This window comes from Brienomyrus brachyistius, chromosome 14 (assembly GCF_023856365.1).
Source record: "Brienomyrus brachyistius isolate T26 chromosome 14, BBRACH_0.4, whole genome shotgun sequence".
NCBI lineage: Eukaryota > Metazoa > Chordata > Actinopteri > Osteoglossiformes > Mormyridae > Brienomyrus > Brienomyrus brachyistius.
In genome coordinates this window covers 15,781,426-15,809,293 of record NC_064546.1, presented here as the reverse complement: position 1 = coordinate 15,809,293, position 27,868 = coordinate 15,781,426, and the positions used below count along the sequence as shown (strand labels likewise).

General features: G+C 53.6%; 1 protein-coding gene across 8 annotated transcripts; it reads left to right on the top strand.

Annotated features, from left to right (window-relative positions):
• The first annotated feature begins 370 nt into the window (after nucleotides 1-370).
• ppp1r13ba (protein phosphatase 1, regulatory subunit 13Ba) lies at nucleotides 371-27,731 on the top strand. 8 transcript variants are annotated; one of them, XM_048975045.1, is made up of 18 exons: nucleotides 371-782; nucleotides 10,765-10,912; nucleotides 12,229-12,348; nucleotides 13,556-13,614; nucleotides 19,101-19,202; nucleotides 20,776-20,950; nucleotides 21,109-21,290; nucleotides 21,514-21,678; nucleotides 21,801-21,993; nucleotides 22,286-22,381; nucleotides 23,543-23,667; nucleotides 23,798-24,239; nucleotides 24,532-25,298; nucleotides 25,381-25,518; nucleotides 25,618-25,751; nucleotides 25,836-26,002; nucleotides 26,091-26,290; nucleotides 26,455-27,731. In XM_048975045.1, exons 1-18 carry the CDS (start codon nucleotides 774-776, stop codon nucleotides 26,494-26,496), a joined length of 3,264 nt encoding a protein of 1,087 aa, XP_048831002.1. In that variant the 5' UTR covers nucleotides 371-773; the 3' UTR covers nucleotides 26,497-27,731. The 8 variants fall into 8 exon arrangements, with proteins under 8 accessions (XP_048831002.1, XP_048831003.1, XP_048831001.1 ...); XM_048975046.1 differs by lacking the exon at nucleotides 371-782 and adding an exon at nucleotides 926-1,168; XM_048975044.1 differs by lacking the exon at nucleotides 371-782 and adding an exon at nucleotides 7,152-7,349.
• The last annotated feature ends 137 nt before the right edge of the window (nucleotides 27,732-27,868 follow it).

Sequence of the window (27,868 nt, the reverse complement as noted above, 5' to 3'; positions counted from 1 at the left end):
CATTCCAGTCATTCCTCATTCAGCCGTGTGATTGACAAGGCGAAAGTACTCGCTCTGAGATGTTTTATCTTCGGATGCGGGTCACGAAGTGTATTTTGCAAATATTTGAAATAAATCGTTTGCATTATTAAGCAACTTTTCCACCATGACCACTGCAGTCCGAATTTCCATAGGACCCCTTTATCTCCATCTATCACTCTCTACTCCCCAATCTACACCCCAATGTAAATGACTGGTTGCGGCGTTAGTGAGTGGTGCTCAGCTGCCGGAGTCCCCGGCTGCCGGCCGGGCCCCTTCCTCACAGCCGCCGGACGTCCCGTCTTATCAACTTCCCACGCTTCGTCCGCCGGGCGGCGTTTTCCAGGGCGCGTCCCGGCCCGGATCCCCGGCTCACAGGATTAGCGCGACGGCTAACATTAGCGGGACACCGGGGAGATAACCCGCGCTTCAGGTCGGCGTATCTCGCTGATCGTAGGACCCTAAATCCTCATCTCGCATTTCTTCTTCAACTTCCAGCGTGTGTGGAAAGAACCTTCCTCCGGTCGGACTCTTCCGCCACTACCGTCCTTCGTTTTGGACGCAACCGGCTGGGCCCAGCCAAGCAGCGGTGTTGCCTGTGCGGGCGGCCGCGGCAGAGCCGCTTCCCGTCCGCGTCTCGCTGTGTACGTGCTGCTGGCCGCACGCTCCTGGTGTAGGGATAGTTGGGGGAGGGTCCGGGAGCAGCCCGTCATTCCCCCCACTGCGGGACGGCAGGATCCGAGCGACCTGGAGCCATGATGCCGGTGTGTGCTATTTTTATTATTCATTTTCGCTATTTAAATCACTTTAATCAGCGTTGTGAGGCGTGAGTGTGTTTGGTAACCGACAGCTAGTTAGTTGGATAGTTAATGGCTGCGGTGCCGAGTGTAAATATAGGACCGGACAGCGCTGAGCTCCGGGACGGTCAGCGGGGAGCTGGAACCCGCAGTAACCAAGTTATCAACTAGCGCTTATCGCTAGTTAATTAAATACAAATCCGACGATCTGTAGGCGCGCTCCAGTGTCGGAATAAAACTGCTAGTTCAGCGAAGTTTAACTATCAACGGGAGTGACGTTAGAGTATCCCGGTGGTTAGTAAAGGTGTTACCAGGAGTTAACTAGTACTAGTTAAGCCGTCAGCGCGTCCGAAGTAAGTGGATTCCGCAGCAAGACGCTGAGATTTCGGACAGTAGTTTTTATCTGTGGGGAAATTATGCGGGTATTTTAATAAATAACGTGAAACTAGCCGAGTCGGTCACTAGTTACAGCGGGTGAGTTTCACACACAACTCAGTTAAACATTAATGCGCTCGGCGCTGCGTTTTCGTCACCTTCACCCAGAATTTCAGTTTTTGTTTGTTTAACGTGGTAATAAGTTACATGACTGACGGGGGATCCCGGTGCGGCTGTACCGAGCTCCAAAACCCTGCTTCCCCTGCCGCCTTTCCCGCTCGGCTCCGCCGGGGCTCGGGGCTCTTGCTGTCGACCCCATGCTGTTACTCTGACATTCCAAAAGTATTTCAGACGCCGTCAACCATAAAAGTCTGATTATTTTTTTTTGTTTGTTTATTTTTTTGCATTTAACATGTTTGTTAGTGAGTAATGGGGATTTTTGTGTGGGGTTATGGTGCATTTTGCCAATCTGTCAGTTTGGTGTAAATGCGATTTTTCATTGAAAGGTGGCTCGGTGATCAGTAATTAACAGATAAAATGATTACATGACCGTTATTATCGTTGCCTGTAATTTTTATTTTATCCTTCATAAAGTCATAAAGTATATGCCATCAAAATGTGTGTCAAACAGCGTGGAATGTATGGAGTTGCTGGAAAGGAGTGTGGGGTTGCTGATGGAGGGGGGGGATTTTTGCGTCGAAAATAAGGTGTAATAAGGCTGGTTTAGGGCTGAAGTGGCTGAATGCAGTCATTGATTAGATTCCAGTCTGTTTCTAATCTGTCGATCAGCATACTGCAGTTTATAGCCCTAATAGCCAGCATTGGGGACGAACTGAACAGGAGGGCAGTGACTACATCACAGTTACCTTTCTCCTCTGCAAGGATTGTGAGCAGGTGGCTCGGAACTTAAAGACATGTTTTTGATGTCCTCCTGAACAGGGACAGTCTGCCTGTCTACTGTAGGGAGCTATGAATGGGAATTCTTTAGTGATGTAAGTCCTGCTTTGTTAGATGAGTCTAATAATGACTGTGCTTGGCTGCAGGTCCACTCCACCTAGGTCACGTGGCAGGATTCTGCGCTGCTCTTGTACAGAAGTTGATTAGATTAACCATTGTTTTTCCATTGAAGTTAAGCTGTGATGCTAAATCTGGTACCTTGTGTACGTCAGCCTGATTGGAAAGCAGAGCTCTTTATCACAGACTTGGACGCAGTGACATCCCACTGGCTAGGCTTAATGAGTAACTCTGTTGGTCCATTAATTCCAGTTACTGCTGGTAGGCATTTTTGATTATGAGTACAGGAGAGTTTAGGCTTCTGGGACCATTGTTGTCCGTGGAGTCATTAACTGGTAGTAGTATGTAATTCTAGCCCCCTTTCCATATGTGAAATGTAAATAAAAACAATGCAGTGATTTGCAAATCACATGAAGCCACATTTAATTGAAAACAGAACCAAGACAACATATCAGATGTGGGAAGTGAGAAATTTTGTTTTGTGACATATTTGGTAAATTTGAATATGATGCCAGCAGCACATTTAAAAAAAACTTGGGACAGGCAAGAATGGGACAACATTTCCCCCTCAAAACTCCAGCAGCTGGACTCCTCAGTTCCCAAACGTTTAGAGGGTGTTATTAAAAGACAAGACCATGCTACACAGTGCTAAACAGGCCCATGTCCCCTCCTTTCTGAAACGTATTGCTAGCTTCAATTTTAAATTGACCGTATATTTGTTATAAAGCGACAAAATCTGTTTCAGCATGTGATATGTTAACCTCGTTACAGTCTCAGTTAAATATGGGTTTATATCGTTTACAAATCATTGTGTTCTGTATTTATTTACGTTTTGCACAGTGTCCCAACTTTTTTTTTGGAAATGGGGTTGTGAGATGAATTATCCTAGACTTTATGTAAATAAAAAAAAATCCTTCTAGCCTAATTCAAATGTAAGACATTCCGGATTTAATCTTAGTTAACCAAGCCTGCATCCTCCCTGTCCCTCACCTCCAGGACAAATTTCAGTACTCGGGTCATACAGGTTGTACTTGCTTAACAAGCCTTAAAGGCAGCTATGAGTTATGAGTTGAGCCTGTTTGTGATTTTCATTGAACATATGACAGGGCTGTGATGCGGTTTGAATAGTACTCTTGTGAGTACTATACTTAGTTATGTACTGCTCTTTATTCTGCAGCTTTCTGATTGGTTCCTCCCTTAGCTGGGCGTGGCCCTGGGTTGGGTGGGGGAGGATTCTAGCCTGCTGGGCTTCGAAGGCACATCACGCTATGGTATGTTTCCCAGACAGCCTTGCATGTAGCTTGTGAGCTCACTGTGCTCTTGGCCTCTTCTTAGGTCAGCTGACCCCACCCTGTTCTGTGTTTTCACTCAGCGCTGTGGGGGTGGGAGCTGCAAGTAGGGGGGGGGGGGGTACATGTACAGTGAAGGCCAGCAGTTTCAGCTCCTTCTGCATATGGGCATTTGATGACTTGGATATCCTGTGACTGGGATTGTGGACTTGTAGGACCCATAGGTGGCTGGGCAGTTGCCTGTCGTTCTGAATGCGGTTCTAGGTCAAGAGGATGTTATGTTTGTACACAGCCCCCACTGATGTTTAGACCAAAAGGCATACATTTTTTAGAGGGTATTTTACAAGCAGCTTGCCTTAGCGAGTGGCCTTTCCATGAGCTGCCTGCTCATCTCTGCCGCAGGGAGGGGAACGTGGGTGTCCTAGAATAGAGCCGACCCGACGGGAGATGGAGAGCTTCTGTCTCAGAGGGCTGTTTAAGTAGGCTGCCGCCACAGCCAGGATGCCGCTGCCTCCATCTTGTTTCACCCTGCATGGGGGGAGGAGACGAGGATGGCCTCCTGTTTCCCCTGAATCACTGACGCCCTGCCGCCTGTATTGGGATCGAGTGAGCGGAACGTTTTTCCATCTAGGTCCATGTTCAGCAGCGATTACTCAACACCGAATGGCACCGCATTGCATTAGGCTGTGAGCGCCTCTGCCTTGCGGGGCTGAGAGACTTTGTCCTGGCGCTGCGCTCCTCCAGTTTACCTTCAGTCTCTTGTCCTTTACGACGCTTCTGAGAGCATGTCGCTCAGTTCAGCATTATACTAACAACGCAAAGATCATGGGGTCAAATCCCAGGGGGCACACACACATCGTAACCCTTCCCTCTACTGTAAGTCACTTTGGATAAAGGCATCAGAAAAATAAAAAATTATAAAGAGGCATGCAGGTGGAGTTTAGATACAGACTCAGCAATTGTCGCTGCACATAGGAGGCCCATGGCCAAAACGCACCTGCTGGGTAATGGCAGGTTAAAAACATGGTTGTGATGTGGTGGTACGTCCAGTAAGAGGACGCCTTCCTTTGGGTTCAGAGACGAGGACTTCCTGTCGTGCCCCATATCACAGTGAAATCCTGGGGATGGTCATGTGACCGGCCAGTCGGCTAATGGGAGTACAGCTGAGCTGGCTGTCGTCAGATGGCTGCAGCCGTTAATGAGTGGTTGCAGAGAGAAGATAAACACATATGGGGCAGCAGAGCCTCATGAGTGGGCTGGGTGAGTGAGGCACTCTGGTCAGGGACGTGGCCCTCGTTTCCATTGAGCCGCCTCACCTTATCTGACAGATAAGATGGAGACAATGGAGTGGATTACCGGGAAAAGAGCCCTGATAGTATGTCAGGGGACCAGGGCTGGGGGGTGGATCTAGGATTGGGGAGGTGTGATTGGTCCTGACAGGGCTGTGGGTGGGGTCTTCTCACCTCCCTGGGTCTGTGCGTGTCGGATCTGAGGGGCGTGTGAATGTTCATTGGCTGCCTTTTACCATCCCCCTGGAGACTCCTTATATATCCATCAGCAATATTCTTTAATGTACTTTCTTTGTGCTGAATTAATGTGAAGGATTAGACGAGATCTGTGAGTGAATGCTTTTTCTTCTTGAAGTTAAAACTTTCCCCACCAGTGGGCTGCCCCCTGCCAGGTGTGTTTGGTGTGAGGGGCGGGATGTTTGTGTGTATGTCTGTATAATAGTGGAAGGTTGTGCTGTTTGCGCTTTCTTCCTTCCCAGCATGCCGAGGGACATGGTTCTGTGTGTCCTGCTGTTGCCCTGGATACTGTGTTGACCACCAGCGGTCAGGAGGCCCAAGCAGTGAATCAGTCCCCCAGAGCATCATGGGAGCTGACGCTTTTTTCCAGCTCAGTTTGGATTTTCTGTCTGCCCTTGGATTCTGTTTTGGCGATTTATGGGATGGTGGACAAACCCCCCCCCATACACACACACACTTTCGGAAAGGCTTCTACTTCCTCATGTCCTTGATCTGTTTTTTTCCGCTCAGTCCTGCTTCTTTGGCACAGTCCCGGAGTTGGCACCTCCTTCCCTCCTAGGTGTCGTTCTTTGGGGCACATTCTCATGGTGGGGGTTCTCTGTAGACTTCAGTGTGACATGCCACCCCCTGACAGGGTATCTCCTCCCCCCAGCCCGTGTGTATTGCTGCCCAGCCTGGACTCTCCGGGGGCAGTGGAAGGTAAAAACTTCTCTGGCTTTTTGGCTGCTGTTTGTCAGCCTTACTGTCTGAGCCTTAAGGGGACAAGAGTCACTCAGCATCTATCTTTGTCTATCTTTATACTGGCCTGTTTGTATGACATCTAATGTGCAAAATGTTCTTCTACCATCAACACAGATATCAGTTCTTTATGTTTCACATGTGATTAGCAGGGATTTGTATCATCTGACACGGATCTTTCTTCCTCTCTCCTACCATGCCCAAAAGTGTCTCTCTAACGTTAGAACATCGAGGGACTGGGTTTGGTCCGGGCTCATATTTGAAGCGCAATGCTGCGTCGACCCCACTGGGCGGCTAATTCAGAAATTGGAAGCTCACGAGTCTCCTAACCTACATTTCCGTCCATCAGATGTCAAAGTCGGCATTATCTCTGAAGAAGTAATTAGGGCTCCGTGCAGCCTGGATGTCTATTTATAAACGAAACCCATCAGCATTAAGGTAATATGCCTGGATCTTTGCGGGGACAGGATGCTAATGGAAAGTCCTCCGCAGTGATGTGCTGCTTCACCGGGCTCCTGCAGGGCTCGTGGCTGAGGAGTTGGGTTTGCTGCCCTGGGTGTGATTACTGTGTGAGTCCTATCCTCAGGCAAGGGGTGGCTAGCTGGCTATAGGACGTCATGTGACCTGTCACCCAGCCTGCACCGATATTCCGGAAGTCTTTGTAATGGTTTTGTAATGATCCATTGGAGTCCTCTGAGGCGAGCGCTGATTAACGCTGCTGGTGTCAGCTTCCTGGGTTCTGCTCTGACGTACAGATCTGGGGCTATTTGATATCTCGACGGTTATGTGGGCCTGGCCCACGTTAGTGTGCGGATCTCAGACCTTATTTCATCAAGACGCTCCACGCGGATCTGTGGCTGTGTTTGTTTACAGGTCCGTTCCTGGTAAGTGGTTCTCGGTGACAGATACGTGACACTGAGATCACATTCATCTTTGACGGGTCCCTAAACCACCCAGGAACGACGGTGTTGAGGGTGGAGTCAGTCTGGATGGAGTTACTGTGGTTGAGACTATGAAAGTGGTATGAATTGCATGTGTTTGGCGATAGTGGCTGTTTCAAAGGGGGAGGAGCCATTCAGGTGGGAGGGGTTATGTAGGACAGTATGGACAGCAGTGCCGCTCTGTACATTTTGGCCTCTCCACAATACTCCTGAGGATTCAGCGGGGGGGGGGGGGGGGGAGCAAGCTCCTGGGGAGGATGCCTATGTGCCTGGCACCCCGCCGAGAGAGGGGGACCTTGCCGCAGTCGTAGATCAGTGAGGATGTGGGCACTTAAGACGGCCTGAAGCTGGGGGGGGGGACTCCTATCTGGCACTGTCACTCTGGGGCCTGCCTTCCCTCACCGCGTGCCTTATCTGCCTCCCTGGTTCCGGAGGGGCTGAGTGTGACGGTCCCTCCCTTCGCGCTCATGCTCAGAGACTCAGTCCTCAGTCAGCAGCGTGGGGCTGCCAGCTCCCTGACGTTCGCCGCTCTACTCCGCTCCCCGCGGCTCCATGAGGAGGTTCTTCACTTTGGTGCTCCACAGCCTGGTCAGCCTCTCCAAGAGAAGGACCCGGCCACGTAGGAGAAGCGCACCGCGCAGGGGCTCCAAGGTGATGCTGGGTCGCAGTGTCTTTCCGAGTGTGTCTGTTGGTCTGTCTGCGTGTGTGTGTGTTTCTCCTTTTCTCCCATTAAGGCTCTGCTGCCTGTGGGAGGTAGTCAGGTATACTGGACCACCCGGTAAGTCTGTGGTGCTCTTTGATGTCTGGCTTGGGGTCGAGAATCACCAAGATAGGCGGCCATGTGCAGGTGGGCTGACCCATGCCTCTTCTGTCAGCAGTTTGGACTTTCTGGTTCTGGGGATAGTACTTTGTAGGTGAGTGTGGCAGTGGTCTCGGTGGTCCTGGGTTCTGATAGCTCCTGGAGGTCCTCCTACTGGCTGTGGAGGTCAGTCTTCAGTGGCCTCTAAGCAGCTCACTCAGGTTTATAGTTAAGCTGACTGACATGCTTTGAGTGATGCTGTGGTTCTTGCATTGGTAAGGGACCCTTTTCTCGTGGTGTACAGGTTCTTGTCCTCTTGGCGAGCCAGCCTGCTCTCTGCTTGCAAGTGTTTGCTGTGGTCGGACACTCTGTGCTCTGCAGCTGTAGCACGTCCGCCCTCCCCCCCCCCACCCGAGTTTCTTTGGCTTCGCCGTGACCTGCGTTTGATTCAGGTGCCACTCTGTGCTGTGTTACGGTGAACCGTGTGTGAAATGTTTGATCTCTGAGATCCATTAACACCTTTGAGGTGCAAATGAATGGGGAATGCCATCTCTTTTGTATCTGCTTCTTTTGGGCTGGGTCGCAGGGGGCTGGGAACCTGTTCCAGGCAGGATTGGGCACTAAACAAGGGGTACACCCTGTATGGACTGCCCGTTTAAAACATGGGTAATTGGGGTTTCGTTTCAGTTTCTATGGAAATCAGTAAGCTGCCATGAGGGATGTCTGTAAACAATCTGTGCTCATTGATTGGTTCCCCGTCCGAGTCCACGCCCCTTCCTCATGATTGGTCAGTTGGATTGTGCTGCATGGTAAGAGGGTGCTGAGCTGGCGTGTGTGTGTGTGTGTGCATGTGTGGGCATGTGTATGTACTGCTGACACATGTGTGCCTCTGTGGATTTCCTGGATGATGTAGGCTGTGTTTGTGTAGACTTGACAAGAGGTGGGATCTTAACTGCGGAATTTGGGCTTTCTGGGGATTATCCCTCCCCATAGAACAGGAAACCTCCCCCATCTGCCTTGCGCTCTGTCTGTGAGTGTTTTCACTCAGACCCCCTGCTTTCAATACCTATCCTCTAATCAGATTTCCTCTGCACCAGTCAGCAGTTCCACCACACAGGTGTCCCACCCACGCCATCTGAAAATCTACATGGGCCTTAGCTTCTTTGGATTATTCAATCATCCTGGGTCTAGAGGGCGATAGTGAGCTTCTTTTTTTGTGCTGCCCAAATTTCTGATTCCCCGGTTGGATCCCCGCACACTTGGGATCCACCTTTTTCTGTGGTTTTTTTTATTGGTTTCTGCTGTGGCTGGTCCTCCTGGGCTGGAGCAGAGCCTGGGTCAGGATGGTAGGTGGAGCAGAGCCTGGGTCTCATACAGGGGGTCATGTGTAGGACATCTTCACTTGAAAGGCCAGTCTAATAACACCCGGTTCAAAACAAATGCAGTGCTTAGTTCTCTGAAAGGCTTCTCGGACACCCTGGTCTTGGTCAGCAAGTTGATGTGGGACGCAGAGATATTTGTGTGGTGAGGGCATGTCACAGTTGGAAGTTGAGCGCTGAGAGATGTGCGAATTATTGTTACTGACCCAGAGCTTCTGTTACACTTCTGTCAGCCATGTTATAGAGGTGTCTTGCTCTACGAGGTACTATAGACTGCTCCAGTGAATCCCCACTGGTGTGTCCTTGTCTGGACCGTGTCATCGTAACAGAACACCCTCCTGCCAGAGTCCCTTGACTCACTGCCCTGTTCAAGTCCGCTACTTCTGCCGGGTGTTTATGATTGGCTGGCCAAGCGTACATTCAGTCATATGGAGGGCTCTCTTAGCTCCTCAGTGGCTGAACTACTGTGGACAGAAGTGCCGACAGGAAGCCCACTAGAGCCTCACCCCATGGCAGTGGACATGCTTACATGCAATCCTTCTGTGCTTTTCTAAAGACTGGAAGTTGACGAATGACCTTTGTCCTCCTAGTAGAAAGTATGGCCAAAAGTATATGGACACCTGCTTGTTGAAACCGAGGGGATTCATATGAAGTTGCTCCACTCTTTGTTGCTCTGACAGCCTCTACACTTTTGGGAAAGCTTTCCGTTACACGATGGAACATTGCTGCTGGCATTTGCCGCCATTCAGGTTGGGCGTTGGCGTTGATGTTGGGTTATCAGGTCCTGCTCTGTCAGCTTGTTGCTGACCACTACACTGCCAGACTTGCTCCCGAACATCTTGACCTTCACAGTCATTTTACACCGATCAGGGCAGAAATCTGGTGAGTCGTCTTCTTGGAAAGATGATGGTGAATGACGTTGGAAGTCACCAACGGCCACCCATTACTAATGTTTGTTACCAGAGATTACGTGACTGTGTATCAGGAATGGGCGTGAATTATAATTAGTCAAGTCCCCTTATAGTGATGTCCACATGCTTTTTGGTCATGTGATATATGATGTAGCTGTCAGAGCCTCCTTCCGTGAGTGGCTGTAATGAGTGTCCTGTTGTCATGTGTTCTTTCAGAGAACGAGGCTGCGGAACACATCTGTCTGTGGAGTTTTGTCTGTCTGAGTCCAGTCTTTCTGGTTGTGCTCCTATTCTGTTTACGCCTGTACTTGAGTGTGATGGCGGGCACAATGCGTCGGGCGTCTGACTCTTCAGTGGAGATAGTGACTCGCAGAGACTGGAAATCCGTCAGCCCTCATATCCAGGGTGGGCTGGTGGGCCTGGGGTTTCCCAGCCGTGGACTGGTATATGCAGGGGCTCCTCCCATCCTGTCAGGACATGCGGCGGTAATGAGGGTAAGCAGACGGTGCTCCGGGGGGAACGCCTCTGTGGTATTTCACTGGCTCCCGTTGCGCGAGTTCAGAAAAACATGTCATTTGATTATTTAAAGCCGGTTCCTTAATGAAATGCCTGCCGTGCTTTCAGGGCTGATGTAAGCTCTCGGCTTTATCGTTTCGAGTCCGTGTCGTTACGGATCTCTCCCTCACCCACTCGGGACGTCCCGTCAGTGTGTTCAGCTGTCCTCCTTGTTGGCTTCGAGGAGAGCAGGCACGGAACGGCCACCTGTAGCAACATGCTCTCGATCTCAGGATTTGGGGGGAGGGGAGAGTTTTTGGGTCGGTCCCAGCCTCCTGCCGGCCTCCCCCTCCCATCGTCAGCTGCTTCTCCTGCATACCGCGGTTGCCGTGGTGATGCGGCCGGCGGGGACATGCTGCGTAGCGGGTGGGGTGTTTCTCTCCATGTGTGACTTGGTCGCTTCTCTCTTTTCCCCTTCCCAGATGATCCTGACCGTGTACCTGAGCAACAATGAGCAGGTCCTGACGGAGGTGCCAATCACCCCAGAGACGACGTGCCGAGATGTGGTGGAGTTCTGCAAGGAGCCCGGCGAGTCTGGCTGCCACTTGGCTGAAGTATGGCGGGGTAGCGGTAAGATCCCCCACCACCCCCGGTCTGCCGTATCACCTCCGCCTCCACGGCTATGGGATGTCCTGCAGCTGTTTGCACAACTTCTGTAATAATACTGACCAGCTGTATAAACTCCTGGTGTTTGAATAAGGATGGCGCCCCCTGCTGAGCATGGGCTGTTTAAGCGATCGGCCAAAACCGCAAACTGGAGCACATTTCCTCTGGTGTCCTTTTGAAGCTCCTCTGTTAGCTGTCGACCAGAGACGGAGCAAAGAGCCGTTTGAAGTTCAGGGCTGGTGTGGGCCTCTGCTGGCCACCTTTCAGATCATCAGAGGGGTTTAGCCTCCGGTGTCTCAGCGTGGGAAGTTACAGTCCATCCATCCTGGCAGCCTGTGTCTCGGTCTCTCCGTCTCTCCATCTCGCTGTAAATCTCCCTCCATCGGGACACAGTGAGCGTTCAGGCCGGCCGTGTGGATCTGCTGTGAAACTGCTGATATTCCTCATGCTCAATAAGCCCCCTCCCTTTCCTGACCAAACAGCATGCCCCCCCCCCCCCCCCCCCACGAGTAAGAGCCTCACTGTTACAACGGGTCCTTTGTTTTGCCTATGGGGGAAAGTCAGTGGGTGGGGGTTCGTTGTTTCAGGCCGGTGAAAGACCTCCTTCCATGAACATCCACCCTGGTGAGGGGCTATGAGACAGGGTGGACAGGGGTGAGGCGGGAGTCGGGGGGGGCTGGTAATTTAACTGAGGACATCCTGTCCTTGGCTCGGCGCCCCTCTTCACTAAAACACAGCTTTGTTGTTAGCCTCCTGTTGCAAGCACTCTGTCACTAACTGAGAACGGTCTGACTTTGACCTCTGACCCCTGACTTTGTCCTTCCCTCTAAGACACAGAGATCTCAAACTCTGCCAGTTGATGCTGTAATAGATGGTGGCTTTGTGGTTTCCAGAAGGTACTAATCCATCCGTCAGGGGTGTGTGGCCCGTGTGTGTGTGTGGGGGGGGGGTGTGTCCTCACCTCAACAGGACGGCTGTTTTTTGTTCAGTGGGACTTGATGAGGTGAACGAGGGCTAGAGCTGCTCTGTCTCTGAGTGTCAGAGAGCAGGAGCCTTATTTTTCACCCTATGGCAAGCAGTTGCATTGTGGGTAGTGAGCTGTACTGCACCCATGAGTGTTCCATCCCTGTGTATGTGTACCTTCTGCATTTTGTGGTTCTGTTTCATCTCCCTGGCTGAGCTCCACCACCCCAAACATTAATGACGTACTGTTAATAAAACTGAGATGCGGGGGGGGGGTGCAATGCTGCCGCTAACGCTGCCCATCTTTCCTCCCCCAGAAAGAGCCATTCCACTTGACTGCATGATGTATGAGCACCTGCAGAAGTGGGGGCCCCGCAAGCAGGAGGTGAAGTTCTTCCTGCGTCACGAGGAGACACCAGAGGAGAGCAGCGACCAAGGTGGGTGCCTGCAAGCCAGAACTCCAATTAGCTTGGAGCCAACTGGCAAATGTTCTGGAACATTTCCCTCAGCCAATGAGCACGTTTTGCTGACTGTCCCTCAGCCCTGCCTTTTCTTGCGTTTGTTCATTGTAATGAACACTCCTTGGGCATACAAATGACCCTCCCATAGAGGGCGCCAGTGAGTTTTCTCTCACTGCCCTGACGTACCCTGTTTGTAGACTGCCCACTGGGGTGGAGAGGGGCAGTTGGTACCGAGACCCGTTGTTAATGGCTTAGTTGAGGAGATTACACACATGACACAGCCCAGGATTTGGGGAATTAAGGGTTGACCTGAAGATATTTATAGTTGAAATATAAAAAAAAACAACACTGTCACCTGAACAATGGCGAGAATCCAAGTGAGGCAGCGGTGGGTCACGATTAACCGTGTGCTGGCTGCAGATGTGACCGGCAGAGTCACCGACGGTGGGACGCGGGGTGGGTGCCGAGATGTGGGGGGAGGTCTGCTTACTCGCCCCTGCCAAGCATCCACCCCTGGCCATTTACATAACCCCCCAGGCTGTCTGTCTGTGCCCTGTCTGTTACGTAATGTGTGAATGACGGCCGTGGATTGGCCTGTCTGCAGGGTTTGGTGGCAGGGAGGGTCCGGAGGTGACCAGACCGCGCTCAAGGTTCAGTACTGAGGGGAATTAATGATGATATGGGGGATTAATGACCCCACACTTCATGGTGTTAATGGAGCCCCTGGAAAGGGGAAGCGTTTGCAACTTGTAACAGATAAATGACAGATAAATGAGTTAATAATTAATCTTTATTATGTTTTTTTTTTTTTAAATGAGTTAGTCCTTATCATAAGGCTTAGATGTGTTGATACCGTGTGTGTGTTTGTGGTGGGGGGTTGTTTGCATAAATCACATTTGAGGACCAAATTGTCCCCAAAGTGTAGTAAAACCTGAAACTTCTCTACTTTTGGAGACATCTTTTGAGGTCCCCATTTGGATAACCTCAGTTTTATAAAAATCTGTGAATGCAGAAGGAAGTCTTGTATTTGGGTTGGTTACTTATGGTTAAGGTTAGGGGTGGATTGGGGTTACGGTTGTCGTAGTTAGGGTTAGAGTTATGTCCATAGAAATGAATGGAGAGTCCCCACAATGATAAGAATATCTGAACCGTGTGTGTCGTCTCCTTCGCTCTCCTGCTTCAGGGGGACAGCCGGCCCAGGAGCAGATCATCAGGAGGACTGGAAGCAGCCTTGAGAATGGGGTACGTACCAACACTGGTCCGGGCCACAGGGGGCGCTGCAGCATAGGGTCAATAAATCCCAGAAGTAGAGAAGCTTGGCTGTTCTTTGAGGGCTATGGTGCACGTTCGGCCTGCTTCTACGAGATGGTGGGTGCTGCCTCCCTCCCCCAGAGCCTCACCCCCCTCCCACAGCTGAAGCAGTGTGGTGATGTCACTGACATGTCCCATGTGGCATCCAGCACACCCACTCACTTTGCTGTTAGCAGTCCCAGCGTGTGACGGAACTGACCTCTGGGTCTGATGCAGTCTGTCGGGGAGGGTGTGGAAGCAGACGTGGGAGTGTGGGATGTGTGATGTTTGCAGTCTGTCTGTGTGTGTGTGTGTGTGTGCCTGACTGGGCCTGATGTGTGACACTCACCGGCCTGTAGAGCCATGTCAGAACCAGCAGGGCGTGAGGCTGTAGCGTGTAGGTGGGCTTGCGAGACACACCAGCCCCTCAGAAGGCCTCCATCCAACCCCTGTCCCCCCGATCTAACGGTGCAATCCTAGTGCTTGTGATTTGTGACATCAGCATGTCCCAATGTGACACTGGGATGAGGTCAATGTGGCTCACTGCGAGGTGTTTGTTTTGAGATAAGCCCCCCCGGCTGGTTGCGGTTTGGACACCCTGGTCACGTGACACTGTGTTGCCGTGACGCCGCCCCCAGGCGGGGGCTACTGGGGCCAGGATAATTTTGAGGATTACACCGGTGTCATGACATAACCAGTTAAGAGTATCACTACTGTTGTCCGCTACTCCTGTCGCCTGGCTGCTGCCTCCTCCTTGTCTGCGCGACCAACTCTCAGGAGCCGCAGCAGCTTGGCTCTGGGTTCGAGTTGTACGGGTCCAGGTAAGGCGGCTCTATGTTCCTGGTGCCTCCGGACGAAATTGCTTAATGGCATTTAATAATAAGTGCATTCGGACTAGTTCTGTGGTAGTGTTTGTAAGCCACAGTAAAAGCTTTAAGGGTGATTTGTGTACTTGAACAAAGTAAATCTCTTTTTTTATTATTATTTCTCACAGCTTTTGATTAGATGTGGGGTAAAAGTGATAATTCACAGGTTAAACCGTGGAGGCAGTCTGTCTGCGTCTCTGTCTGCGTCTCTGTCTGCGTCTCTGTCTGCGTCTCTCTCTGCGTGTCTCTCTGCGTCTCTGTCTGCGTCTCTGTCTGCATCTCTCTCTGCGTCTCTGTCTGCATCTCTCTCTGCGTCTCTGTCTGCATCTCTGTCTGCATCTCTCTCTGCGTCTCTGTCTGCATCTCTCTCTGCGTCTCTGTCTGCATCTCTCTCTGCGTCTGTCTGCGTCTCTGTCTGCGTCTCTGTCTGCATCTCTGTCTGCATCTCTCTCTGCGTCTCTGTCTGCATCTCTCTCTGCGTCTCTGTCTGCGTCTCTCTCTGCGTCTGTCTGCGTCTCTGTCTGCGTCTCTGTCTGCGTCTCTGTCTGCGTCTCTGTCTGCGTCTCTGTCTGCATCTCTCTCTGCGTCTCTCTCTGCATCTCTCTCTGCGTCTCTGTCTGCGTCTCTCTCTGTGTCTCTGTCTGCGTCTCTGTCTGCGTCTGTCTGCGTCTCTGTCTGCGTCTCTGTCTGCATCTCTCTCTGTGTCTCTGTCTGCGTCTCTGTCTGCGTCTGTCTGCAGTCACAGTCAGGGCACTGAGCCCAGGCTTCATTTTGTCTCTGATGGGAAGTTTCCTCTGTTCGCCTTTTCATCCTGATTCTCTCAATCTTTCCTCTCTTTGCCTCCCTCCATCCTTCCCTCGCTCTCTCTCTCTCTCTCCCCTCCCAGCCCTCCACCCTACATTGCTCCTCCTCTCCATCTGGAGGAGAGGAACAGATTAACATGATTCCTTGGCCCTGAGTGTCCTGCGAGGTGGACGTGGATGCAGAGTTTGAGTGAGACATTCTGTTAAACAACCCCCCCCCCCCCCCACACGAGTCTGAGTCTTCTGACTGCTGTGGCCCACATCAGCAGAGCTGGACTGCACTGTCCCCCAGGGCTCCGTTACAGAGCTGCTGTCAGGGGAGTATGGAGGGGGGGGGGCTACTGCGTGTGTGTGTGCGTGTGTGTGTGTGTGTGTGTGTGTGTGAGAGAGAGAGAGAGAGAGAGTGTGTTCCTTGTTTTTCATGACCTATGGGCAGCTGGTCCTCCTGCCCCCACCCTGTGGTCTGGGGGGGGGGATTAGACCTGTGTCAGCAGCTGCAGGTATGAGCTCTGGCTCGTCTCCGGGGTGAGGGCTGCTGTTTGTACATCTGTGTCTGCTTAACGAACAAGCTGATGGGGAGGGCTCTGCATGCTGTGTGACTAACCCCCCCCCCCCCCCCAGAATCCTGGGTGGGGTTCTGACAGAAAGGAGAGAATAACCCTTTAGGGGGAGTCTGCATATTTTGTGTGAGTTGCCTAAGGAACATTCATTGTGTTATAGCTGATTGGGGCGGAGGTTGTTATAAATTTTTTTTGTTAAAAGTTCAGTATCATTGCTGATTATTTGCTCGCCCTGATGAACCTGCAATCGGAGTACTTTTGGATCGCCTGTTGATAGTTTTTCGCGGAGTCCGGGGCGGGGGGACGCAAAGTAATATTACCGCGTTTGATGCGGAGTTCTCCATCAATATCGAAGAATCAGCATAGTAAATAATTCCAGGGGCGGATGATGTTTCATCAGGTGCTGAAACTCGCTTAACCCCCCGCCGGTGATCCGGGTTTTTAAAAGATGAACGAAAAGTGGATTTTTAAAACAAAATAAGATTGACGGATGCCTGTCAAGTAGTCGAGTAAGTAGTTAAGTTTAGTAAGTTAAGTCCGTCTAAAGCGAGGGTGTACCTTCGTCTTCCTTAAAGTGCCCGAGCCGGACCGGGCAGAACCGAAGCGGCTAGCGGGCGGGGTGGGGGATGATCGGGGGGCGTGCCGCAGCCGCGTACGGAGCCGGACCGACCCAGAAGTGCTTGCGCTACAAATTTTACACAAAACGCCGCTGGAGGAAAAAAGAAATCCCGAGGAGCCACTGGAGCTGCAGCCCGTTGTTGCGCCACAGAGACGCTTTAATAATGCTGCGCTTTTAAACGGGAAGATCGAGCTGAACCGGTTCCGTGTTAAATTAAGCCGCGTATCGGACCGAACTCGCCGGGATCAGAGCCGAGCTCTGTTATTGCGGGACGAGGCGGACGGCAGCATGGAGTGGCGTCGCACGGAGGCGGTGAGGGAGCTGACGGCGGAGGGCCAGTGCGGGACAGTTCGACTGCGATCCTGCACCATCACTTGGGAGCCTCGCCTGGTAAATGATCCATTTTTAGCGAGATAATATCCGCCCAGATCAGCGTTGAGCGTCCAGCTAAATTTTAAAGACCCATGTTTCACTTTTAGGGTAGTTTTCATAATAAACTGGCGTCTCCGAGTTTTAATGAAACGTTTTGCGGTAACTGGGCTGTTTCTGCTGAGTGAAGTTGCACCACTGTGGGGCTGCTGTTGTGATGGTTGCACCCAGCTGGTTAGGTCTGTCTCATATTGCCTGTCAGTGTTGGCGAGCTTCCTCTGTGGAATTAGGGGGATTTTAACTTTTTAAGGCTGTTCTGTCCTGGTGAGCAGATGGGCGCAGGGGTGTCGGAGGGGCATGGGTACCCTGGCAGATTCAAGCCGGCCAATCGCTTCACATGGTTCCAAAATTTGGGAGGTGGGGGGGGGGGGGAGTATATTGTCAGGGTGCCAAAAATACCTGGATAGGAGTCATGTTATGCTAGATGCGCCTTTTCAGAGGTGGTTAAGGCTGTAGGACTTGGAAGGCATCCTGTTGCAGGTGGGCTTCACAAGTTGTGGAAGTGGAGCTGGTCATTTGAGACCCTCCCCCCCTCCTTGGTGGTTATCAAGGGGGGGATCTTTGCCCTCATGTTCCTAAAGGCTTTGAGCTTCAGGAACAGCCTTCTGTTCATCATAGCAGTGTACAGACCCCCCCGCCCTGCTACAGAGGCATGGATGGGCAGGACATCCCAAAAATGCTCTTGCTTTGGTGGTCTGGGATAAGCTTTCATTTGCTGGTGAAGTGAAAGTGTTTGCAGACCCTCAACCCTCAGTTTTCCAGGCTGGGGGCTTAAAACTGGGTTTTATTTCACAGGGACCCAGTGTATGTGAGATGTAAAGGGGAGGGATTTACACATAGTGCTGAAAGAGGGTAGCTGATATGCAGTGTTACTGTAAGTAATGCCAAAGTGCGGTCACCATGGCGATTTCGAATTACGTGAAGTGATGGGATTTCATGTCGGGTGATTAACTCCTGGTGGTGATGCTGGAGAAGGCTTTTGTTCCAGTAAGTAATGGGACATTGTCCTCCTCGCTCACTGACCCACAGGGGAGGTTTGGGGAAATAGCGACATGGACATTAAAGCGAGTGACGAACAGTGAAGCCAGACGGCGGTGGGGTTAACGAGGGTAACTGTGGATACATGCATCCCCGGGCGGTGGGCGGGTGACGCGCGGCGCTCCATGCGACCCAGTCCTGCATGTGTGGGCAGAGCATGGATGGATGCACCGACGCATCTGTGCTGGAAATGCCCTCCGCTGCTGCAGGGGGCTGTTTTGGGTATTTTGAGAAGCGGCAAATTGCATAACCGCTCTTCCCGGGGAAGAGATGGGAGGGATAGATTTTTAGTAACCCCTTCATCACCTGCCATGCTCGGTCCCCATTTGTGTGACTGTCAGCTGACCAGGTGGTGATGATGATGATGGTCTGAGCCTGATCCTGGTCACACACAGGTACCAGGCAGATGCATGCCCACTTGCCTAACCTCTGACCTACAGGGGTACGGCTAGCCATCCCATTTTCGCCAGTACCAGACAAACAGTCTGGGTCCAGTGACAGTGGTCAGGGCCCGTATCCTTTCTGATTGGAACGGACCAAGCAGAACGTGCTTCAGCCAGGTGTCCTAGGTGTTGGGGTTTGGAGGGGCTGCCCTGTACTGCTCTCTGCACTAGAGATGTCTTAGTGCCAGCTCTTGACTGTGGGGGAGGGACAGATCTGAGCCTATGGGATCTTTGTCCCCCCCCCCCCCCCTATTTTGTACAATGGAAGGATACGATGAATGCATTAGCTTCCCGTTCATCCGTTCAAGGGACTTCTTGCAATATGGTGGCTTTGCTGTGTCATGCCATGCTGGAGTCTCTCTCCTCTGCTTTCCCTCCATCTCTCCTCCTCCATCTCTCCTTTTATCTCCGTTGCTGCCCTCTCCCTTAATCCAGCGGATCATTATTCTTCACCCTGTCTCAGTAACAGGAGTGAGTCACCCTGTTTCCTTCGTTGCTCTCTCTTATTCGCCCGCGTTCCCGGTAATGTTTTCGTTATTTGTGCCGAGGCTCCCTGTACGGTCCGCCGCCGCCATCATCTGTTTTGTGAGCACCCCGCCGACGAGAGCCCCGCCCACACGTGTCGGGATGTCTGCGGAGAGACAGGACTGACAGTTTCGGGTGTGTGTCTCCACCCATAGGTGGGGAACCCCCGTGTGGAGCTCACCCTGTCTGAGCTGCAGGAGATGGCCAACCGTCAGCAGCAGCAAATCGAGGCCCAGCAGCAGATGCTGGTCGCTAAGGTAGGCCTGGTGTCCCTGGGGCTGTACCAACTCGTCCTGCTTGGGGGGGGGGGGGGGGGTCCCATCCCAAATAAAACCCAAGTGTCATGTTTCAGGTGTGGTTCCCCTTTTGTGGAGTGGAACAGCTGGTTGTGTTGAGGGTGTGCTGTGGTCCTGAAACCAGAGAGGCCTCGTATAGGGGTTCATTTTTCGGTGCCAGATGGGGAAGGGCGTGATGGCTGGAACCTTTGACACTCTCACTGGTGGTCGGTGCTGAACACACCCCTCAGCCGTGCGAGATGATGCTTGTGATAAATTAAAGAGGCACGAAACTCTACACCAGCAGCTTGTTCCTTTAGGAGCCACTCAACCAGACACACGACGTGGACCATGTGCTTCCTGGTGCCTTTTAATGGGTGGTACTCTGTCCCATTTGTTGATCTCTTTCATTGTTACTATGGATATGATCTATGGTGGTGGGGGGGGTAGTTTTGCACACAACAGCAGGAAGTGATAGTGGGAAATAAAATGTCAGAGGAAACTGCAGCTGGATAGGAAGCGGGACGAGAGTGGGGGCGGGACATGACCAGCCGTTTCCTGGGTAGGAGTGCTTTGTTCTCCAGTGAGCTGGGTCTTCGGCCACAGAACACTTCAGGACCCCGGCCCGGAAAACCCGCAGTCTGCTCTTGGCACAGTTTGATTTTTAATCCCGCCGCCACCTTGTGGTCACTCCTGGCTCGGCGTTCATTGGTCTGATGGCCTTTCTGTGGATATAATCACCAAAACTGTCCAGACAGGCTGCAGGTAAATACTGTTTTCCACCGTTCAGATGGAGACCGCTTGTTTTTTCTTACGTTCCTGTTCTAATTCCGAAAGAGCGGTTGGCCTCACCATGACTGCGGTGAGGGTGATGATATGGTGACGTTAACCATACTGATTAGGCCAGAAAAGAAAATTGCTGGGTAGCCCAGTCACTGAGAGGCCATTGTTACTGCTATTTATAGAGCTTGCAGGGGTCATCCCTGGGGGGGGCGGACTTCGCTGCATGCTAAAGACGGTGCAGGATTCCTGCTGCTGTATGAATGCCTGCGTGGATCACAGCCCCTAACCCTCCAACAGGACCACGGACACAGGCCGATTTTGAGGCCCTCTCCTGGCATCATGTTCGGTTCGGTGCCATGCCTCGGTGCCGCTGTTTGGGTGGTTCCCTGACACACGCCTTGTTTCTGAGAATAGGTGTGAAACCGCGGGATCAGGTGACAGTGAGTGCCGGGAGGATCTTGGGTTCAGGGTCTAAGGCATGGTTTTGGAATGTGGGCTGGGCTTTGTGTGGACTGGGCTGTCGGGACACCCTGGCCAGCAGTGCCGTCTGCGAAAGTGCTGTGAGCTGTGTGACACGGGGGGGGGGGGGGGGGGTATGCTAGGAGTGAGTGTGCATGTTTGTTTTTGTTGCATCAGCGCTTTCTGGTTTGAGTGCCTTAGCACCAAGTCGTGAGCCTACATTACAAGTCTTCCCGAGTCCCTGTTTCCTGACTCTAACTGCAGTCTCTCCTCACCTCCCCCCCCTCCCGCCCACCCCCCACTCTCCCCCCAGGAACAGAGGCTGCGTTACCTGAAGCAGCAGGAACGCCGGCAGCAGCAGGCCCAGGCAGAGAGCGAGAAGCTTCAGCGACTAAAGGATAGAGTGGACAACCAGGAGGCCAAGCTGAGGAAGATCCGCGCCATGAGAGGACAGGTGGATTACAGCAAGGCGGTCAACGGCACGCTGTGTACGTACGGCCCGCCGTGTGTGTGTGTGTGTGTGTGTGTGTGTGTGTGTGTGTGTGTGTGTGTGTGTGTGTGTGTGTGTGTGTGTGTGTGTGTGTGTGTGTGTGTGTGTGTCCCCATTACTGAGGTCTAATCCCAACACCCCACGCTGCATGCACAGCGGCGGAGATCGATCACATCAATGGTGTCTTCGCGGAGAAACAGCAGCAGCTGAGGGCGGCCATGCTGAAGGTGGAGCAGCTGACGCAGCAGCTGGAGGAGCTCCGTCAGGGCAAGCTGGGTGGCGTGCAGGCGCCTGGCACGGCGGCACTGGAGCTGCGGCGCCTCTACCAGGAGCTGCAGGTACATGGGCATGTTCTGGGAGGTGGGACTAAGGGCTGGCTCTTAAGGAGGTGGGGCTGGGAGGGGGGGGTGTCTTAAGGAGGTGGGGCCCTGGGTTGTTGTCTCCGTCCTGTCCTGGGGAGGGAGTCAGGGGCATGTCTTGGGGATGAAGGGTTTGGAGCCTTGTATGTGCCCGACAGAGTGGGGCGTGGCCATGACAGTGAGCTGCTGTTCTCCCGCTCAGATCCGAAACAAGCTGAACCAGGACCAGAACAGCAAGCTGCAACAGCACAAGGAGCTGCTGAACAAGCGCAACCTGGAGGTGTCGCTGATGGACCGGCGTGTCAGCGAGCTGCGCGAGCGGCTCTACCGGAAAAAAGCTGAGGCACGTCAGAAAGAAAACATCCCTGTAAGGTTGGGCCGCGGCCCGGGGAGCCAGCACACACACACACACACACACACACACACACACATGCACACCTCGCGGCGCCACCCCACAGGCCCCCTCATACTCACCCCTCCCTCAAACAGCTGAACAGAGCCAACGGTCCCCCCTCCCCCCAGCTGGCCCCGGGGACCATGGGCCGCGTGGCTGCCGTGGGACCCTACATCCAGCTGCCGGTGCCGGGCCGGCAAGACGGGGGCTACATGGTGCCACCTGAACCGCTGAAGCCGCAGTCACTGGGGGTGACGTCCGCCATCAGCCACGCCCGCTCCAAGTCGGGTGAGCACCCCCCACCCCTTCACCAGTGTGCAAGTCACAGCAAGGTTTCAGTGGACTTCTATACCATTATCAGACAGATAATTCCCCCGTTTGCCCTTCCACTAGAGGGAGCTAGTGTACTTGCCATATTTGGCTCCCTATTCCGATTTTTAACTTTTCCTTTATTTCTTTACCCTTAATCTCTTATGATATCTGTTCTTCTCTTCCCCCCGCCCCTCCCTTTTCCCCTGGTGGTTGTCTGTAATGGTTGTTTGTCATTGTTGTATTCCTGTGGGGGGGCGTTGTGGGGCAGAGACGGAGGGCCGCTCTGGGAGAAAGCCATGGAAGGTCTCTGATTTAGACATCATAGTGGACCCTCTGTCGGCGGCGCTGGCCGGCAACGTGTCCCGTGAGTCCGCGAGCGCTGCAGGAGAACACCCAGCCTTAAGGAGTCCCCCCCCCTCTCCTCCTCCCCCATCAGCACAACAATATGCCAGTGTGTGAGGGCACTAACTGCTGCTGTTGCAACACAAACTTCGCTTAAGGGGTGACGGTTGTGTAATGAAATGGGTTTAAACATCTGCTCTGCGCCTGGGGGGAGGCGGGGTCTATCTGTTTGGATTTGGCCGCACAAACCCACAGACGATGCGATTAAAGCAACCCTGTTTATTTCAGGGCCGACTGTGTTGTGAGACAAAGACGTGTAGTGTTGACATGGCTGGCAGCAGTGGGGGGGGGGGGCATTCTGATCTCTGTGCGTGTGCACCGGAGCCCCCAGTAAGGTTCGCTGTTCTCTCGTGTGTGTCACCCTCACCTCGATAAAGTCTGGCTGCATCTGCTGTCCTCCTTCATCCACGCTCGTTAACGTAGAGCAGCTCATTTGGTCCATCTCGTCTGTAGACTTAGTGGGACATGGCTAACAGCAGCTTCATCTGTCCCTGGAGGTCCTCACTAATGTTTGCCGATTCATTATAATTAGCAACAGGGATATTTTTAACTTAAAATCCATAAGATGCTATGGTATGGGGGCGATTGATTTAATGGTCTGTGAGTCGTTTGTCCCTAATGAGTGGGTGGTGGTGGTGGTGGTGGGGGAGGGGGCTCGAGGCGGAATGTCCCAGTGCGTGTCTCCCTCCCTTGCCAACAAGGGCTCCCTCAGCAGGACAAACGTTCTGGTCAAGAGGAATGGGATGTACAGAGGGGCGACTCCAGATAGTGCGGAGGGGGCGAGGGATGTACACAGACACACGCAGTCCAGTGATGGGGGCCAGAACTCCTCAGGGCAGGAAATCTCAGAGTTGCGCCAGGGCAACGGGAAGAATGTTGCCATAGCAACAGAGGGACCGCAGCCATTTGGTTCTGGCCCGCCGCACTGGTTAATGGGTCATATGACAGGCGGCCCCCCTCCTGCCGTGTTAAACGGCATTTGGGGCCCTGTGGCGGCGGGAACATGCTCCGCTAGGCTCAGGGCTGCTAAGGCCGCTGTCCAGTGCAAATGCAGGGACTATCGGTGACCTGTCACGCCGCGAGCCGTACCGTTAGCCCTAAACGACGCGCTCTCCTCCCCCAGCTAACGATGCCAACTGGCCCACACTCAGCAAAGGCACCTGGAAGGAGTCCAGCCTGGAGGCAGGGGTGAAGGCTGGCAGCCCTGGGCCTGTGGGCACCCCCACCATGGCTATGCCTACTGACAAGGTAATGACTCCGAAAGCTGGTACTACCCGTCATCATGGTTAAATATGCTTTACGATTATAGACCTATTATAAGTCTGTCGTGTCACCGCTGCGCCCCCTTATGGTCACATGGTGAATTCATGCCCTACAGAGCCTGGATTCAAGTAAGCTGTCCAAGTCACTGCCCCCCGGCTACGGTACCTACCCCAGTGCCGGCCTCATGTCATCAGCGAATTCCACCAGCTCTCTGGAACGCCGCAAAGACCCGCCCCCACGACCTCTAGGGGCCAATCAGACGTGGCAGAGATCGACGACCTCGGCCCCCGGGTCCTCTTCCCAGCAGATCCAGCAACGCATCTCGGTGCCCCCGAGCCCCACCCTCCAGCCCAGCTCGCCGCTCTTCCCGCCAGCGGAGCGGCCCGATCCCCCCTTAGCGGCAGCCGTGCGCCCATTTGTGCCCGACAAGGGTTCACGCCCCCAGTCCCCTCGAAAGGGCCCCCCAACCATGAACTCCAGCTCCATTTACCACATGTATCTACAACCGGGGGCAGCCAAAAGCCATGGTCTAGGTGGCAAGCCGGCTGTCAAGGCGGGTATGGGCTTTCATTTCAGTATCTGCACTGGTAGACCCTATAATGCCGCCGTTTACTTGCTTAACTGTTAATAATTGCCTGTTTAAATACTGCCGCGTGTTGCTAGATATCTTATATTAAGGGTTTTTGTTAGCTTGATCTTGGCGGCCTTCCACCATAGGACAATATCACCCGCAATTCATCAGTCATTTACGATTCTTTGCAAGTTCCAGTCTATACCAGTCCTCGGGTTTCGGAATGACTGACTGCTTCTGCCTGCCACCCCCCCCTTCCCCCATCCCCCATCATGCAGTATACGGGAAACCAGTCCTGCCGCCCAGCTCCACGTCTCCTTCCCCACTGCCCTTCCTGCAGGGGGGGCCAGCAGGACAGGCAGAGGATGCAGCAGAACGTGAGGATGAACCTGACAGTGCCTCGGGCGAGGCCTTGCCCCCAGACTCGGCCCCACCCCCGGGCTCAGCTCCACCCAGCGTGGACACCTTGCCGCGGCCACTGAGCCCCACCAAGCTGACACCAGTGGCACATTCGCCGTTACGTTACCAGAATGACGAGCTAGAGGCCCTGCGGCGGCGCCTGGCCAACGCCCCCCGTCCTCTGAAGAAGCGCAGCTCCATCACAGAACCAGAGGGCCCCGGAGGGCCCAATATCCAGAAGCTGCTGTATCAGCGCTTCAACACACTTGCGGGAGGCATGGACGGTGGTGGTAGCATGCCCTTCTACCAGCCCGGCCTGCCCGACTACGTGGGCGGAGCTATCGCCGATGTAGACAACAGCAATACGGCCAACGCCAACGTGCCGGAGGCCCCTTCGGTTTGTGCCGCGGCCCTTCCAGAGCCTCCCTGTCCCACGCCGGACGCCAACGACAACCAGCCACCCCCTCCACCCACCGGGGACCCGCCGGCCTCGCCACCCCCTCAGGCTTCAGACACCTCCCAGGATGAGAGCAACAATAACCCCCCTGGGCCCTCAGACTCGGCGCCCAGCCCCATCCCAGAGGCCACGTCCCCCGACGAGGCCGGGACCCCACCTCGGGCGGCCACACCCCCCTCGCAGCCTGCGGTGAATATGCGGCATTCCGGTATCCATGGTGACTATCTGTATGAGTGCGTCCCACGCCTGACCGCGCCACTCCCCCCCCCAGGTGAAGCGCACCAACCTGAAGAAGGCTGACTCGGAGCGTACGGGTCACGGCCTGCGAGTTAAGTTCCACCCACTGGCCCTGCTGCTGGACGCCTCACTGGAGGGCGAGTTCGACCTGGTGCAGAGGATCATCTATGAGGTTGCTCGCCCCACCTTGGCTGCCCTATGTCTTTCCTCCCCGACTTTTGCTCTTCCTTCTTTTAACTCTCCTTAATGTGAACCCCCACGCCCCCACCAGGTTGAGGACCCCAGCAGGCCCAATGACGAGGGCATCACTCCCCTGCACAATGCCGTGTGTGCTGGCCACCACCACATCGTCAAGTTCCTGCTGGACTTCGGCGTCAATGTCAACGCTGCCGACAGCGATGGCTGGTGAGGCTACGAGCAGCACTTAGTTCGCCGGTCGCGTCGCCTCGCCCCCTTCGCTGACTCTGGCCTTGCATGTCACATGACCAGGGCTCCGCTGCACTGCGCCGCATCCTGCAACAGCGTGCACTTGTGCAAGCTGCTGGTGGAGTCGGGGGCCGCCCTCTTCTCCACCACCATCAGTGACGTGGAGACAGCGGCTGACAAGTGCGAGGAGATGGAGGAGGGCTACCTCCAGTGCTCCCAGTTCCTCTACGGTGAGTGCTGCTGAGAGAACTGGTGGGGGCACGGTGCGGGTGGCCTTAATGGGGCCATCCCCATGTGAATTCCTGGCTTCTCCCGCAGGTGTGCAGGAAAAGCTCGGCATCATGAATAAGGGGGTGGTATATGCGCTGTGGGACTACGAGACCCAGAACGACGATGAGCTCTCTTTCCGAGAGGGCGACGCCATCACCATCCTCCGACGGCAGGACGACACAGAGACCGAGTGGTGGTGGGCCCGGCTCAACGACCAGGAGGGATATGTGCCCCGAAACCTGCTGGGGGTAAGGGCATGCTGTCTGGTTTTGTGGGTGTGGCTTATTATTTGGAGGTGTGGCTTGATATTTGTGGGTGTGGCTTACCATTTTGGGGTGTGGCTTGGTGTTTGTGAGTGTGGATTATGGTTTGGGAGTGTGTGAATCAGCTGACTGTGTATATGTCCCTGCAGTTGTATCCTAGAATCAAACCCCGGCAGCGCTCCCTGGCTTGACTCCTCCCCCTCCCCGTCGAGTGGACGGCGCCGATGCACACACGGACCTGAGGGAGGAACTGGGTTCCACTGCTGCCCTCTCTGCGTCGGTGTCACCTCCCTGCAGGATGGAGTGGGAGGAGAGTGAGGAGCACGTGTAGCCTCTGAGGACCGTGGACTGGCTTTTACTTGCACGTGGGACTGATGGGGGTGGGGAGGTGTCGTGTGCCCGGCTGATCTCCTTTGGGCTGAACCAGTGGTCCTCCTTCCTCCTCCTCTGAGTTGCAGTGGGGCGTGGATGTGGTTTGTATGTCAGTGAAGGTTTCCTCTCCACAAACAGTAGAAGGAGGGGCAGAGAGTGGGTCTGATCTGGAATGTTGCTATTTGTGTGGTAGTGTAGTGCAGAGCAGAGTGGGTGGCAGGTAGGCAGAACTGTGTATGTAGAGAGAAGGACCTTGGGGCTGATTTAGCCGTGCATGGACACGAGGATGTGCAGCAGTATTAGCATCAAGGGCAGGCACAGTAAGGGCTGTGTGCTAATATTAGCATGGAGAAGTGACCCAGTGCAGACAACTTGTGTTAGCACAGAGGACAAGCGCAGTACAGCTTGGGTGCTAGCAGTAGCACGGAGCACAGGAACAAAGAGTTAGCATTAGCATTGAGGACAAGCACAGTACAGCTTGGGTGCTAGCAGTAGCACGGAGCACAGGAACAAAGAGTTAGCATTAGCATTGAGGACAAGCACAGTACAGCCGGGGCACTAGCATTAGCGTGGAGCACAGGAACAGTGTACACAGTTAGCATTAGCATTGAGGACAAGCACAGTACAGCCTGTGCGCTAGCATTAGCATGGAGGATGTGCAGTGTAGGTCGCGTGTGTGTTGGTTGGCGTGTTGTGGAGGAGGGAGGGGGAAGGACAGTGGGTGGTTCTGCCAGAGAGCAGCCTGGATTCCCCTGTCAGGCCCAAGTCCAGGGACGGATGCAGTAACTCTTTAAGCTACAGCTTTGTGCGTGAGAATGGAAGCACTTGAGCAGACAGCTAAACGTAAAGCTTTGGCGCTAACAGAGCAGCTTGGGGAGCCATTCCCCCACAGCCTCGCACCCGGGCCCCTACACCCTTTGTTTTATGTGCTGTGTAAGATCTCCTCACTCTTTCTGTAAATACTGCAGAGGTCCGGTGTCTGCCACTGGCCAGCGCAATCAATGCTTATGCAACACGTTATGTACATGAGCGCAATAAAACCTGTTCCCTGGCACCAGCTGGCGTGGACTCTGTGTTCGTCCCTGTTGGGGGGGGAGGGGGATGGGCGTGATTTAACCTATGCAGAGACTGTTCGATGGGGGTGGGGCTGAAAGATAACTAATGTGGATGAGGCAATGGTTCACCACCATT

Coding starts and splice junctions, on each gene's coding strand:
- ppp1r13ba (XM_048975041.1), top strand. CDS start 9,973: ATGAGTGTCCTGTTGTCATGTGTTCTTTCAGAGAACGAGGCTGCGGAA. Junction 10,913..12,228: donor TGAAGTATGGCGGGGTAGCG/GTAAGATCCCCC, acceptor TTCCTCCCCCAG/AAAGAGCCATTCCACTTGAC. Junction 20,951..21,108: donor GGCGGTCAACGGCACGCTGT/GTACGTACGGCC, acceptor CTGCATGCACAG/CGGCGGAGATCGATCACATC.